This window comes from Sus scrofa, chromosome 15 (assembly GCF_000003025.6).
Source record: "Sus scrofa isolate TJ Tabasco breed Duroc chromosome 15, Sscrofa11.1, whole genome shotgun sequence".
In the NCBI taxonomy this organism is placed as follows: domain Eukaryota; kingdom Metazoa; phylum Chordata; class Mammalia; order Artiodactyla; family Suidae; genus Sus; species Sus scrofa.
Window position 1 is genome coordinate 78,186,667 of NC_010457.5, and position 14,029 is coordinate 78,200,695.

At 53.5% G+C, this 14,029-nt stretch overlaps 1 protein-coding gene across 2 annotated transcripts; it reads left to right on the forward strand.

Annotated features, from left to right (window-relative positions):
- DLX1 (distal-less homeobox 1) lies at positions 1-5,122 on the forward strand. Of its 2 annotated transcripts, XM_013984283.2 has the most exons (3): positions 30-825; positions 1,486-1,685; positions 2,846-5,122. In XM_013984283.2, the coding sequence occupies exons 1-3, from the start codon at positions 513-515 to the stop codon at positions 3,098-3,100; spliced, it is 768 nt and encodes a 255-aa protein (XP_013839737.1). In that variant the 5' UTR covers positions 30-512; the 3' UTR covers positions 3,101-5,122. The 2 variants fall into 2 exon arrangements, with proteins under 2 accessions (XP_003359610.1, XP_013839737.1); XM_003359562.4 differs by lacking the exon at positions 1,486-1,685 and having other exon boundaries at positions 1-825; positions 2,846-2,922.

Below are 14,029 nucleotides of genomic sequence, written 5' to 3' on the forward strand. Positions count from 1 at the left end.
AGGGCAGCAGAGCGGAGCCGCTGCTTGGTTTCTGGGAAGTAAGGGGCGCCGGGGAGGTGGGAGGCTGAAGAGCCGCGGGCCGCGTAGGTCCCGGAGCGAGCGCCGCAGCCCATTGTGCGCCCCACGCGGCGCGCTCTGTTGCAGAGGAGCCCCGGCCGGGAAGTGTGGATGCGTCTCTCCCGAGGCCGAGCCGCCTCGCCCGCTCTAGTCCAGCGGAGCCGGAGCGCCTCGGACCAATCCCCGGTGATTATGCAAGACAGCGGACCAATCAGCTCCGCCAGCTCATGAATATTTATGACCTTGGCTGAGTCAAAGCTTTGAAGCGAGTTTGGGGAGCTCGGCAGCATCATGCTTAGACTTTTCAAAGAGGCAAACTCCATTTTCTTATGAATGGAAAGTGAAAACCCCTGTTCCGCTTAAATTGGGTTCCTTCCTGTCCTGAGAAACACAGAGACCCCAAAAAGGGAAGCAGAGGAGAGAGAGAGACCCACACCTAGACCCCGCGAGAAGAGATGACCATGACCACCATGCCAGAAAGTCTCAACAGCCCCGTGTCGGGCAAGGCGGTGTTTATGGAGTTTGGGCCGCCCAACCAGCAAATGTCTCCTTCTCCCATGTCCCACGGGCACTACTCCATGCACTGTTTACACTCGGCGGGCCATTCGCAGCCCGACGGCGCCTACAGCTCGGCCTCGTCCTTCTCCCGACCGCTGGGCTACCCCTACGTCAACTCGGTCAGCAGCCACGCGTCCAGCCCCTACATCAGTTCGGTGCAGTCCTACCCGGGCAGCGCCAGCCTCGCCCAGAGCCGCCTGGAGGACCCAGGTACGTGAGCCTGCCAGGGAGAGGAAGAGACAGGAAGGGAGGGAGGGAGAGGAAGAGGGAGAGAAGAGAGAGAGAGAGAAAGAGAGAGAGAGGGGGAGAGAGAGAAATGGGATGGGGGTGGGGAGGGCGCCAGGCAGTAGAGGGAGGTTTCGGGTATCAATCCCTGTCGTAGCAAAGATACTTTAAAAATATATAATATGTCCACCCAACTTGCAACTATCCAGCAAAGGATAAATCCGAGAGCGTCCCCTGACACTGGCTGGGCCTCTGGGCGGCTCCATGCGTGGAAAACACAATGCCCCGCTGGAAAACAGAAACCCACATGTGCACGTATTAGTCTCGGTAATTATTTATTGCGTAGCGCTATAAACAATGTATGCAATTAAGGGTAATTAAACCTCAACTACCGCCTGCAAAAATTGCAAACTTTTCCTGCAAAGGCAAGAGTTGCGCGCCTGTGAACTGCCCCAGTTCGCTTGCAGCGGCCAGGGGCCTGCCCTTTGGACTTGGCGGAACCCTTCCCTGACTTTCAGAGTTTCTTGAGCATTCTCACTCCTGGCCCAGCCTCTGCCATCCCTCTGCTGTCACTTGCTATCAGCTCCACGCACTAAAGTTGGTCCTTTGCATTAACAACGGCCCCCACATCTGCTGTTCCTTCAGGGGCTGACTCCGAGAAGAGCACTGTGGTGGAAGGCGGTGAAGTGCGCTTCAATGGCAAGGGGAAAAAGATCCGTAAACCCAGGACGATTTATTCCAGTTTGCAGTTGCAGGCTTTGAACCGGAGGTTCCAGCAAACTCAGTACCTAGCTCTGCCCGAGAGGGCGGAGCTCGCGGCCTCCCTGGGACTCACGCAGACGCAGGTACCTCGCCGCTGCCCCACCGTGGCGCCAAGCAGGCTTCCCTTGGCCCACCTGCGCCCAGAGTTCCATTTCTTGCTCTATGTGCCTCAGGGGTCCGTGTGCGTGCGTGCGTGCGTGCGTGTGTGTCCGTGTGTGTCCCACCCCTGGCTCTCCCATCGCCTTTGCTTCCTCAATAGTTCTCTCTGCCCTGGCTCAGTCACTGCACTCTACTCCGTGCTGCCGGCAGCCCGGCCCTGAGCAATCTGATTAGGGCGCAGGAAGGATTTCCCTGGACATTTTGTTTGGGGACTCTGAGGTCACACGTGCCCGAACAACTGGAACAATAGACTCTGGGCTTAATCCCTTCTTTGCCTTTAAAGTGTGTGGCTAAGCACTAGTGGCCTGGGCCGGAGCCTCTGTCTCCCTCCTCCTCCACCTTCTCACTGTGTTGGGCTGGGGTGGGGGTGGGGGGAAATCCTTTCCTCGGCCCTCTCACATCCCAGATCCCAGACCCTGGGGGAGAAATGGGACCTTCCTTCCCTGGTTTCTCTAAGATTCCCAGGACCCCTTGGCGTTCTGATCGTGACTGGCATAGGCTTCCAACTTGAGGTGGGGGGGGATGATTTGGAGCAGAGATGGCAGAGCAAACAGGCTAACTAAGGAAAGGTTGATTTAAGTCCAAATGAAAAGTTTAACAAAATCCTGTGGCCTCCTCAGGCCGCAACCCACTCAAGTCCAGAAATGATGGCTGAGAGGGGGGAAAAAAGACGGGTTGCATTGCAAATAAATTTCCTCCAGTTCTTTTCTTCACTGGATTATTTTTATTGACGTTCATATCAGAACTGAAGGCTCAGTATTAGGCAGGCGCTGCGTCTTCCCCAGTTGCCAGGCCCGGGCTAAGTTCCGAGCAGGCAAGGCCAAGATCCCTGCTCACTGCTCACCACCACGCCCCCTGGCTCTCAGAGAGCTGCCCCTACCTGCCACTGGCGGCGGGCAGTGGGGCCTCCCAGCCTTTGGTTCTAAAGGGGAGGAGGGGGGCGGGTACTGCTTCTCCAGCTGGGAGCTGCTGGGTAACGCCGGGCTGGGGGTTATCCTCTCTATTTCAAGGCTCCCTTATCTCCCCATGACTAAGGTAGGCACAATGGATCTAAACCGAGTCAAGTCGTTGTCCGCTCTTGCAGGTCAAGATCTGGTTCCAGAACAAGCGCTCCAAGTTCAAGAAGCTGATGAAGCAGGGTGGGGCGGCTCTGGAGGGTAGCGCGCTGGCCAACGGCCGGGCTCTGTCTGCCGGCTCTCCGCCGGTGCCTCCGGGTTGGAACCCCAACTCGTCTTCCGCGAAGGGCTCGGGAGGCAGCGCAGGCTCCTACATCCCCAGCTATACGTCATGGTACCCCTCGGCGCACCAAGAAGCTATGCAGCAACCCCAGCTCATGTGAGGCTCGCCCGCACCCGCCCGCCTCCTTCCCATCTCCCCCGGCTCGGGCCCCTCCCGCCTCCCGGTACATCCACCCCGTTCGCGTGCCCTGGGTCCAGAGGAGAAGGGCCCAGAGGGAAAGAAGAAAGAACAGTGAAGGCAGGACGCCCGTCGCCTCCTCGGAGTCCCGCGCAGTCTGTCCGGGCGACTTCCCTAGTGCCCACGCCTTTGCCAGACCCCCGGCCTCGGCCCCGCGGTGACAGCAGAGAGCGGCTTCTGAGCGCAGGCATAGCGGCGCAAAACAGCCGGGCGCAGGACAAGCCCGCCGGACCCGACCGTCAACTCTCAGCTGTATGGGACTATCAGGAAAAAAACAAAGAAAAAATGTAGACAAAGCAAAAGCTCTTTCTGTCCTGTCCATCTCTCGTCTCCTTTCGCTCTGTATCTGTGCGCTGACGAAGTCGAGGTCGTCGTCCGTCCGCGTCAGCTGTCCTCGTTCTTCCGCCTCTGAAAAATAGTCACCGGCTTCGAGGAGGCTTGGTTCACTGGGCCGCCCAGTTCCGGATACTGGAACATTTTGTCCATTCGGATCTTTTCCTGGGCCTGCCTAACCATCTGTGTGGCTCTTTTGGGTATAGGGGAAAATTGGAGGGAGGGAGTTTTATTTATTGAAAAATGGACTTGCCTGAGGCTGAGTGTTCGGCCAATTAGCAGTTCTGCGGGGCGTGCGAGGAGGAGCGCAGGGTCCAGACGGACCCCTTACTTTAAACGCACCCAGAAAAACGAATAGGGAGGACCTGGAGCTTTTTAACTTATACAGTAACTTTTGTACTTCGCTAGTATGGAGAGGTTGGAGCCGAATGATTTGCAGTTTTTTCATGTCCCATATTATTTAAAAAAGAAAAAGAGAAAGAAATGAACCCAACACAATTTTCTCATCTCGGGAAGAACGCTTGATCTCTGCCTGGCTAAGAAGGAAAATCCTAATTCTTTCCTTGTGGAGAGAAAGAACCAATGACCAGAGAGAGAAAACAGGCAGGCATGTGCCAGTGCCCTAATGCCAGGGGGCTTTAAAGTTAGATGAAAGCAGCTTTACATCAATCCCCAGAGGCTTGACCACAGAATAATGCCAGTCATCACCCAATGCACAGTCTTCAGTGCAGGATCTAATTGCTGTACATATTATTGTTATTAATTATTATTGTTATGATTATTGTTCTGTAAACATGTTGCACAAGCTTAGCTTTTTTTCCGTTCTGTTGTCTGTGGCTGTAAAACCTGATGCTTTGTGAAATGAGAATCTTGACATTTTACTTGTGAAATTTGGAAAATGTGATCAACTGAAATCAACTGTGTTTTGTGTTCTCTATGTCAAAGTTTAGTTTTATATTGAGAATGTTAACTTATTGCTTTGTATCTTGGGGGGGAAAGAACTTTGTAAATAAGTTATAAAGTTTCTTTGAGACAGTAAAATTATGGTTTCGAGAAAGAGTTGCTGTCTGGTGTGCTGTGTGAGTAGGTATTGGGGCCTGGGCATCAGGCTTCCACCTTGGGGGACAGAAAAGTCAGGGACAGCAACTCCAAAGGCTGGAGGCCTGAGAAACCCCTGCTGGGACCATCCTCAAGCTTAACTCCTGCTCCTCCAAGGGTGTGATATCTGCCTGGAGTAGGGGATGGTGGCAAGGGTCCCTGGGCAAGGGGGTTCTGGAACAGGTGTGGCCTGGCAGAGCCAGGGCTCAGGAATCGAAGGGACAGTGAAGGCCGTCTGAGATGGGGTGAAAGCAGAGCTCACAAGCAGCCACTTGGTGAGACATGAGTGCCCCCTGCACCCAGTCACCTCGCGGGAGGCCTGGAAGCCTGAAAGCAGAGACAGCTGGCTTTGCCCCTTGCCTCCACCGGGATCTGGCCTCTCGGCTCATGCTTGCCCGCAGGGCGCTAGATCTCAATGTGGAAAAGACCGGGCCAGACGCCCGGAAAGGGGCCGGAAGGACACGTCTGTCATGCTACCCCCAATCAATCAGTGAGCTCCAGGGGACAGTCCCAAGGCGCCACCCGGCCCCCCTCCACAGCCCCTCCCACCCACCTAGCCCTTCCATAAGGAGAAGCCCATACCCGGCTAAAGACCCCAGGCTTTCTCAGCGGCAACGAGAAACAGAGGTGCCCAGAGAGGGGCAGGTGGGCTCCACTGACTCGTTGGAACTTGAGAGCTTGTCACCTCCCTAGTCCAAAACTCCCAAGGCCAGTCTATCAAGTGACAACTCCAGTGGATACATTTGACCATTTCGCTCCAGAAAAACTAGTAGGCTCTGAGCTGCCAGTATCTGCCTCACTCCCTCCACCCGCACTTCAGCCCAACCTCAACCCCAGACACCAAAGCAGAGCGCCGGGAACTCGGGAAAACTGCGGGCCCTGACAGGCTGCTTTGAGCGATTCCCGCATCCCTCGAACTCGCCTTCTGACACTGTTTCCCGCGGGGACTAGCCCTCCGCCTTTGGGGGGCCCTTTGCAGTGCGCGGCGGGGAGCAGAGCCGGGAAGGCAGTGATCTGTGTTGTGACAAGCACCCATTTTTCAATTGGTGCTGGTGAAAGATCAGAGACGCCAGGATTTTCCGACGCCCTTTAGGAAAGGGAGGGGAGGTGGGGAGGGGAGTGATGGAGGGAGCAGGAGAGATAGTGGGGAATGGAGACGGGGACCTCGAGCCACGGTTGGGGCTTTTCTTCTCCTACAGCCCCCCCAGAACCTGGAGAACTAATGGGGGAGAGCAGACCTCGGAGATGGGGAGGCCGGCGGGGCAGAAGGGTGTGGAAGCTAAAAACAGCAAACTGTTTTCCTGGGCTGGGTTCCATCAGGCGCCAGGGCAGAGACCTTCCTGGATTTGGTTTCCCCCGCAAGATGTGACTTTGCTAGTGGGTAGGTTTTGGCAGATTACCCTCACGCATCCAAATCTGGGACCTCAGACGGCAGACAGGGCCCAATGCCTAAAGCCACAGGCAAAATCGGTTTGGTCAAGCGAATTTTAATACTTTGAGGTATTAGCTTATACTAATTTAATAATCTCTTGCTAACAGTTCAAATAGAGAAATTATTAGTTTTAGCTCAACGAAGGCGGTCTTTAGTTAGGCTCTATTATAATTATAAGCGGTTGTACTTTTTTAAAATGTTAATCTCAATATAGACCTAATTAATGCTTCCTTGTTACTGACAAGTAGTTCATCAAATATCTGATTCAAAGATTTTCATAATGAGTATATTAATTAAACTATGAATAATCTAAAGGTGGTTATATTTAAACAATACCTCATTATAATGATTAAATACTGATTTCGAATATTATGTCTTAACAATTGTCACTTAGAAAACACAACCTTTCCTTATGTATGAGTCTGTAATGGCAAAATGCAATTTTGGGATTTTTTTCCCCTTGTTCAAAAAATGTGAACCTCATTTTAAAACACTTCTGAAATAGGTTACACACAGCTTAATGATTATCAAAATGACTCTTTTCTGCAAAAAAAGACCCCAAAGTGCGCGTACAGCTGCAAACCCAAGAGGGTCAGCATCATTTCACTGTATTCTCTTCTTGATTACAAGCCGGGCCCATCAAACACAACATAATTACAGTAATTTCAGGTTTATTTATTCTAATGCAGTTTCCCCATCTCTCTGGTAATTATGAGCAATTTTTTCGCCCAGGGAATCTTTTTGCATTAACAAAAGAGATAACGCACTGAAAGCCAAATTTGCTGTGCATTGAGAAAAGGGAAAAAAAAAAAAAAATCAAATAGGTGCGAGCTGCCATCTCTGCAATTCTCCGGTACCGGAGCCGGCAAATTGCTTGCAGGTGTATGGAGCAAGCTTGTCAATGGCCGAGCCTCCAAATTAGCAAATGCACAGCGTCGAAGTAATGAAGACAGACTTAGCAAAATTGCCAAACAACAGATACCTCTTTAATATCTTCTCTCGCACACTCGCTCTAAAAGGGGTAGGGGTGGGGGTGGAAGGGCAGAAGCAACAATCCCCAGCCCCCTCCTCACTGGTCTTGGGTTTCTTAAACCTGGGGCTGAGTGGACTGCAAGCAGTGGTCTAATTGTGGAAGACTCAAACTCCTAAACCCAGGCAATATTTTTAAATATAAAATTGGAAATGTTCACAATACACAACTTTCCTTCATTGATTATTATGCTTTATTTTTCTTTCTTTTTGATATCTTCACCGGGCTTGGTCAGATGGCTCTTCAACCTTCCCTATTCTGCACGAGTTTTAAGAGCCACAAAAAGTTTCAGAATTTGCCCTGCCATATGCACAGAGGTATGAATTTATTCTTAGAGTCATCTCATGTAAAAATTAACTAAATCTCTCCCCTTGAAGAAATTGCCAATTTCTGTCATCTGAGCGGAGGTAGGTCTGGGTGCTAGATATAGAACCTGAGAGACTTGGTCTCAAGAAAAGGTGGGAGGAAAGAAGCAAGCCAGGCCACCAGCGATATATTTTTATCCTGCTACCCATGTCTTCCATTATGTATCTTTAAGAAACCGATTTCAAAATCCCACCCCCCACCCCCGAGTCAAACATCCCAAAATCAAAGGCTAAAGCGAATTTTCTGCTTCTCAATCCTCATGGCCATAGGAAACTCCATCAAATGCAGTACAGAGGGTAAGTGTCTCTCCCTCTCACGACTCAAAGAAACCCTCCTTCCGTCCTAGCTCCACAACAAACCCCAGTTCAGTGTAGACTGGCAAAAGGCTCTAAAGGGTGCCTTCCCCAGGCTCAAGAAACTGTCACCCCCACCCACTCTTTTCCTACACCCCCGCCCTCATCCCCCAACCTTCAGGGATTAACACTTCCTGAAACATCAAGTGTTTTTATAAAAAGGAAAAAAAAAATAATCCTGACATCGCTGACAAGAAGTTTTGATGGAAGAATTAGCTGGTGCATACATAATCACTCCCCCACCCTCCTACTCCCGGAGCGGGAGCCGCTACGGCGGCGAGCGCAGCACAGCCTTCCAACCCTCTGAAAAATGAAACCGGTTTCCACCCTTACCTTCTTCAGTGTCAATTTCAGATACTCTGGACACAATCTTTGCTACATCAAATCAAAAGGGCCGAAGGCAGCTTTTGGCTGGGAGCATGACAGGAAAGAAAAGGCAAAAAAGAAAAAAAAAAAAAAGGAAAAATAGGAAATACAAAACCGATCAAACCAGAGCAAAACAAAACCTGAAAACCAAAAAGAATCCCCCAGCCCCATCCTCCTATCCTGAGGTAAAGAGTGGAAAGAGGTCCCCAGGACCAGGCGCTTCCCAGCGCCGCAGGCTTTTTGCAGCTCTGCGCTCGCAGAATAGGACTGAAAATTTCGGCTATATAGCCTCTGTCTTTATAGCTGATGAAAAAAATTGCAGATTATTAGCATAAATGTTTACTCTTCATTACGCTGATGACATTGTGCACTCGAGATCTTGGTAATCTTTGGGAAAATTATGAGTAATTTTTAAAAATTTTAAAGCAGCAGCAGTTACCATGCAATTCAGGCTAATTCTGCGTAGGCTCCGAACGGATATAATTATCGAGGAGTCAAGATGTTATGCTAAAAACTATGCATTGATATTCCCATTTATTATGTACATACAACTTTGACAATGTTGATGCTTGAAATAGCAGGAAATTGTCTTGCGCAAAAATTACAGTCCATATTAGGACATCTGAAATTGCGAAGAATTATATAGTAATTGCAGGCTTTCAGATGGGAGAGCCAGAATGCTCAAACTAGTGCAAATGTGGATAAAATTACAGATCAGAGCAAAAATTAGGGAAAAAGGGGGTCTGGGATTTTTCAGGTTGGCTATAGGATTCCGGAAGTGTCTAATGCCACATGATTGCTGCAGCTTTAGGGGAGACATTCATGCCTCAAATAGCGCCTTGGCCAGGGTGGCTTTAATTGAATTTCTTGGGCTTTTTCTTTTAATAGGGGCAAATGAGAAAATTGGCCACCCAAGGTAAATTTTCACTGTTCTCCCCTGAACATATTGGGAAGAGAATCCCTTTTCCAGAGTGTCTGCTGGCTCCAACTTAGATGCCCAGGAGGTCCTGGCCCCGACCCTCAATGCAGCAACTGAGCATAAAGTGCTGGAGCCAGATCCCCCTCCCTTCCAACACCTCTTTTATGCTTTCTTTTTCTTGTTCTCTCCTTCCTTCGGCCCCTTTCCCGGATTCTCAAAAACACCCTTCGAAGTGCAGCCGAATAGGGCCTTGGAATCTGCCGGCCGAGTGGAGGGGGGGCAGGAGGGGTTCGGGGGTAGCTGGCTGAGGAGTTGGTGTGAAGCGGTCATCACCCCAAGACAGTGACGCCCAGGGCTGGTGGATAAGATTCTGCTTTCTAGGGGGCTTCGGGACAAGGAGGCCAGGAGCTGAGGATCCTCGGGGCGGGTCCTGCGACCTCCTAGGCTCTTCTTTTATCTCCACTGCCAAGAGATAGCGCCCCCCAGAAACACTCAGTCCCCACTTGGGCGGCGCTTCTCTCGGCACTGAGACAGCCTGCGACTTTAAGAAGCCAAGGCTAGGGCAGTAGAGACACGGGGCGGGGCGGGGGCTGCCCCGGAAGGGAGGCTTGCGGCGGATCATTGCGGGAGAAACCACCAGGAGCCCGGCCACCGCTCGGAGCAGCCCGGGCTCTGTCGGGTTCCAGGGCCAGAAGTTGCCATTGTTCCGTGAGCGATGACTTCATCTCTAGGATCTCTGAACCTCCTGGACCACAAAAAGGAGGGCAGGAACTGGCGTGGGGAAAGCCCGCCATGTTTGTTTCGTGCGGGCCCAAAACGGCCCCCTGGTACTACCCGGGCGCGCTCCAAGTCCAGTCCCTTCCTCCACGTCTCCTTTTCTCCTTCCCCGGAGTTTTAATTCTCTGGCCCGTAGCCCCGGCCCGCCACAGGGAGCCTTTCTCCACCTTTCCCGGCTCCGCGCCCAACCCTGGCTCTTGCCTCCGCCTTCCAGCTCCTAGCGCTGGCTGGACCCGACCCGGGGCGTAGCGGGTGGCATCAGTGCTCCTGAGAATCCCCAAACGGGCCTTGGGCGAATCCTGGGAGCGCCGCGCAGCCCGCAAATTACTAAGACACTGCAGTGTTTTCGGTCTGGCCGTAGCCGGAGGTCGGAGAGGAGCAGAGGCGGCCGGGAGGGAAAAAATGTCTGTCTAGAGACTGTTAGGGATCTCACGTGGAGGCCTAGTGGCTGCTCCATCAGAACCTGCCTGCTCTCTCTTTTAGTCAAACACACCGTCTCCCCCGCCCCGCCCGGTCCCAGGCCCCAGGGCGGAATGTAACATCTTGTAATGTGGCAATCACTGCCAAACCCGTCCCCGCGAGGGGCACTCCCGCCAGGGGAGCCTCCGAGGGTGGTGGGGCCTCCGCATCCGCCAGCCCCGCTGTGTTTGTGCGGCGGGGGAAGAGGGGGGAACCGGTCAGGAGGTTAGAGTTGAGGGGCAGCTCCCAGGTGGAGAGGGAGAACCCGGCGGGGGAAGGCTTCCTCCTGGTGGTTTTTTGTATCACAACCCTGGGAGAGCCCGCCAGTCCCCCGGGAGCCGACTAGAGGCCCGTGTGATCAAGACTGCAGGATCGCATCTCACCTACCGGCTTCCCGGGACCCCGAAGTCAAATGCAAAGGGACCAGTATTTTAGGAGAAAGACAGACTCTGTAGTTTCATTTTCAAAGAGGTCTCTGACCCTAAACAGGTTTAAGGCACTGGTGGTCGCTCTTCCCTAGCGGGAAAAGACCGGGTTTGTGACTTCTGAGAAAGGGCTTGGGGGGGGGGTAGTGTTTTGGGGAGAGCTGGAGTTGCTTCTGGGTTTACTGTTGGTGAGGACGACTTTGTTTGAAAGGCCGGGGGACTTTCTGCTCCCAGACGTCATTCTCATTCGCGGGGCTTTTTAACACTGGAGGGGACCACTGGCGCACTTCTGCACTGCTCTCTTTACCCCTCTTCCCCGCCTCCCCCCTTTTGCCAAAGAACTGTTTGTAAACAAAGCTCCAGTCTTCCAGCGCTCTCTCCGCCCCCATCAAACCTGATACTTCCCGCAAACTCGCCCCACCAGTCTCGGAAATCCTCACACAGGACGGATATTCACAAATTTTCACAAATAATCCTGAAAGAAGGCGGAGGGGAAGCCTCCTAAACGGTCCCACATTGCAGCCGCGCTGATTAGGCCCGGGATCCATTCCCTTTCTTTCCTGCCCTCCCCGGCCCGGGAGCGGCGGGGCTGGCGGCGGGAATTCGGGGCAGCAGGAGGGGGATGAATCTACACCCGCGGAGCATTAGGGGCGGGGTGGTCTGCAGCAGAGCTCGCGCCAGGCGGGGCTGGGCTGGGGTGGGGGTTGAAGGGGTACTGCGAGGAGCAGGGGACGAGGGTGCACCCAAACTGCCTGCAACGGGAGTTGGAACTCAGTGCCCGCGCTCCGCCGGAGTTCCGAGCCACCCTGCCAGGGGGTGGAGCGGAGGGGACCCGGCACCCCTCACTCTTCGGCTTCCCTCCCCCTGCTTCCCAGCACTTGTCATATCCTGTCTCTGGCCTGATATTTCACACGAGCAAATGGAAGCGGATTACAAAGAAGATTTATGTGTGTTCTGAGAGCGGCTGGTTTCCCAGTGTAGGGAGCCGAGATCGCTGCTTCCCATTTCCATTTTTCATTCGCGCTTTGGGGAGCGCTGTCGAGCGCGGGGGGGAGAGTGTCTGCAAGGCGGCGGGCTGATCACAGGGCTCCGAGTCTCCCGGCGGGCCCCGAGACTGTGAGAATGGCTGGCCAGCGCGTTGCCCCCGGCAGGGCTGGAGCCGTCCCCCGCCTCCCCCAGCCTGGCTTTGTTTCTCCCCTAGCTCACCCCTCCTCCTCCCGCCCCCCTCTCACTTCTGGTACCCGGGTTCATCCTTGCTTTCCCCTCTCTTTGCCCTTCTCCGGGTCTGCGGAAACGCCCCCTTCCTCTGGCCCCTGCACCCTTTTGCTCTCTGCTTCAAGGGCTTCCCGGGAAAAGGCGCGCCGAGGCCCGGCCCGACCCCGCCGCCGCTGGGTGCCAGGTTCGGTGACTCCGGCGAGTCTGTGGGGCCTCAGCCCACCCCCGAGCCTGGGCCGCCCGCCCTCCCGGCTCCCAGGCTCGCTCATGCCAAGGCCTGTTGCGTGATTCCAACTTGGGCTGACATTCCCTGCCCCGGGCGCTCCCGGCATAGGCCTCTTAATCATCTTGTCTGCTGCAGATCCTCGACACCAGCCAATTTACTGCCCCGTCTCTCCTCGCTGGTTTCAAGAGGGGGAGGAGAGTGAGCGCAAAGGAGGGGAGGGTACAGTCAACCGCGGGAAGAAGGCTGGCACCAGCTATTGGCACTCAGAGAAAACCACAGAATTTGGAGCTGGGGAGAGCGGGTGGCAGGAATGGGGTCTGTTAGGCAGTAATTGCTTAGGGAAGTCAGAATCGGCAAGTCAATGAGTTTCATCCCAGGCTTTCCTAGCCTGGGAAAGCAATGCAGGAATGCAAATGGACACTGGACAGAGTAACCTCCCTCCCTTCCCCAGAGCCCCAACTCCATGAGCCGTCCTCTGTTGTAAGCCAAATTCCATGAAGTCCCCAAAACAATCGGTCCAGAAAAGTGAGGATTCCTCCCAGTAACGCCTAGAAAGTCACCCTTGTCTCACGACTTTTTTTTTTTTTTTTGGCAGAGATTAGTTGAAGACACACAACAAGGATGACCTGAATAACCATCCTAGAAGAGAGGAGGCCTAAATCTGGCAAGTAGGGCTCTTTGGCTTGCCCTCAACCTTCTCTTCGGTAGAGGCTTGTTGATTCAGAAGGGATGGCTAAGGTTCTGGCTCTCATAAAGGAAGGGACAAGAGCTCTTCCACCCCTAGAATGATGCTTTTCCAAGTGAGGTGAAGTTGGAAACACTTCTAGGTAACTCCGGGCCTCATAATTGCAGGCAAAAGTAAAGCCTCACTATTTAGAGACACTGGGAGAAAACTATACACTGCTAAGCCAAAATTTATTGAGTGCTTACTATGCGCCACACACTGTGTTACATCATTGCCTTGTTAAATACTCAGATCTCTGAGACAGCTGTTCTTATTTACCCTGTCGTCTTATAGATCTGCAAATTGCAGCACAGAAAGGTTATATGCGTAGCCTAAAGCCACACAGTTTGTCATTGACGACCAAGAAGCTTCCAATTGTAGGCCCCAATGCTCTCAAGGAAAGACTTTTGGTTCAGGACTGCATTACCTACCTACCCCTGGCCTTTGCAGGATATACCAGAAATTAGAGTCACCTCCAAAGATGGAAGCTAGCTGGGTGGAACCCAAGGTGGAAAGCAGAGTTGAATCATTGGTGGATATTGCCCCCCATCAAGACTGTGAGGTGGAACAATGCCATTTCCACAGCAATGTACATCGGTCTCCAGGCGAATGTGCAGGAATTTGGATCAGTGTTAGGCGTGTGAGTGATTCAGTATGTGATGGTATGGATGTGACTGTGAGAGTCACAGTGTATGATTGCACGTGTGCTAGCGCAGCCCAGTGTGCTCGGGGTGGCCCTGCATTCCAGTCTCCCGAGGGCCCGTAGGATTTACTAAGTTCTCAGCTCAGCCGTCCCCGCAAGGGCCTCAGGGAAAACGGAGGGGAAGGTCCAAAGAAGGGGTCTGACCCTGGCTTCGGCAGGTTCCCCGCGGCGGCTTGAATGGACTGCGGGGCCAGGACCGCAGGCGCGGGGGCGGCTGAGACCGCCCAGGCGCGGGGCTTTGGCGCCGGCGCCGGAGGGGCTAGGCAGGCGGAGGCTGGAGCCGCCCGGCGCTGAGTGACTCACCGCGCTGAGAGCTGGCGAACCTCGCGCCGGGACTCGGATGGGGCAGAGCGTGAACCCTCACGGCGGCCCTGCGCTGAGTGCACCTGTCCTCGCCTCGCCGCATCTCACCGCAATTCGCAGCCT